Source organism: Eimeria mitis, genomic scaffold (genome assembly GCF_000499745.2).
Source record: "Eimeria mitis Houghton genomic scaffold, Emh_scaff4152, whole genome shotgun sequence".
Lineage (NCBI taxonomy): Eukaryota > Apicomplexa > Conoidasida > Eucoccidiorida > Eimeriidae > Eimeria > Eimeria mitis.
The window spans coordinates 1,149-1,543 of NW_013572479.1; the positions used below are offsets into that span (position 1 = coordinate 1,149).

The 395-nt window shown below is 54.7% G+C and overlaps 1 protein-coding gene across 1 annotated transcript in view; it reads left to right on the plus strand.

Moving 5' to 3' along the window:
• Positions 1-18: 18 nt before the first annotated feature.
• The window catches only part of EMH_0072870 (endonuclease/exonuclease/phosphatase domain-containing protein, putative), a gene marked incomplete at both ends in the record, with an annotated part of 2,326 nt that continues 1,949 nt past the window's right edge, over positions 19-395 (plus strand). The window contains one exon of the mRNA XM_013499264.1: positions 19-74. Within this exon, the coding sequence (XP_013354718.1) occupies positions 19-74 (56 nt within the window). The remainder of the gene's footprint in view (positions 75-395) is intronic.

The following is a 395-nucleotide window of genomic DNA, read 5'->3' on the forward strand; positions in this document are numbered from 1 at the left end:
GCTGGTATTGAGTATTCTATGGATGGAGCGCATGCACTGCTGCCGCCGTTTGCTTCCTATCCTGACGTGAAGCGGTGGCGGCTGTGTATATACACCCGGGTGCTGCTGCTGCTGCCGAATCCTAGTTTATGGGGTCCTGGTGCTGCTGCTGCTGCTGCTGCTGACTCTGCTGCTGCTGCTGCTGCTGCTGTTGCTGCTGCTGGTGGCTGTATTCCCCCTTCTTTCTTACCCTGTCTCTTTATAGATAGACAAACAGCAGCAATGCAGCAGCAGCTGCTGCCAGTGAAAGGGTTTATAAAGGCTCACTTTACCGCTCCTGCTGCTGCTGCTCCTGCTGCATTTGGTTTGTTTCAGCTGCAGTTCGACTGTGACGCTGTCTTGGGGACTCTTGCTGC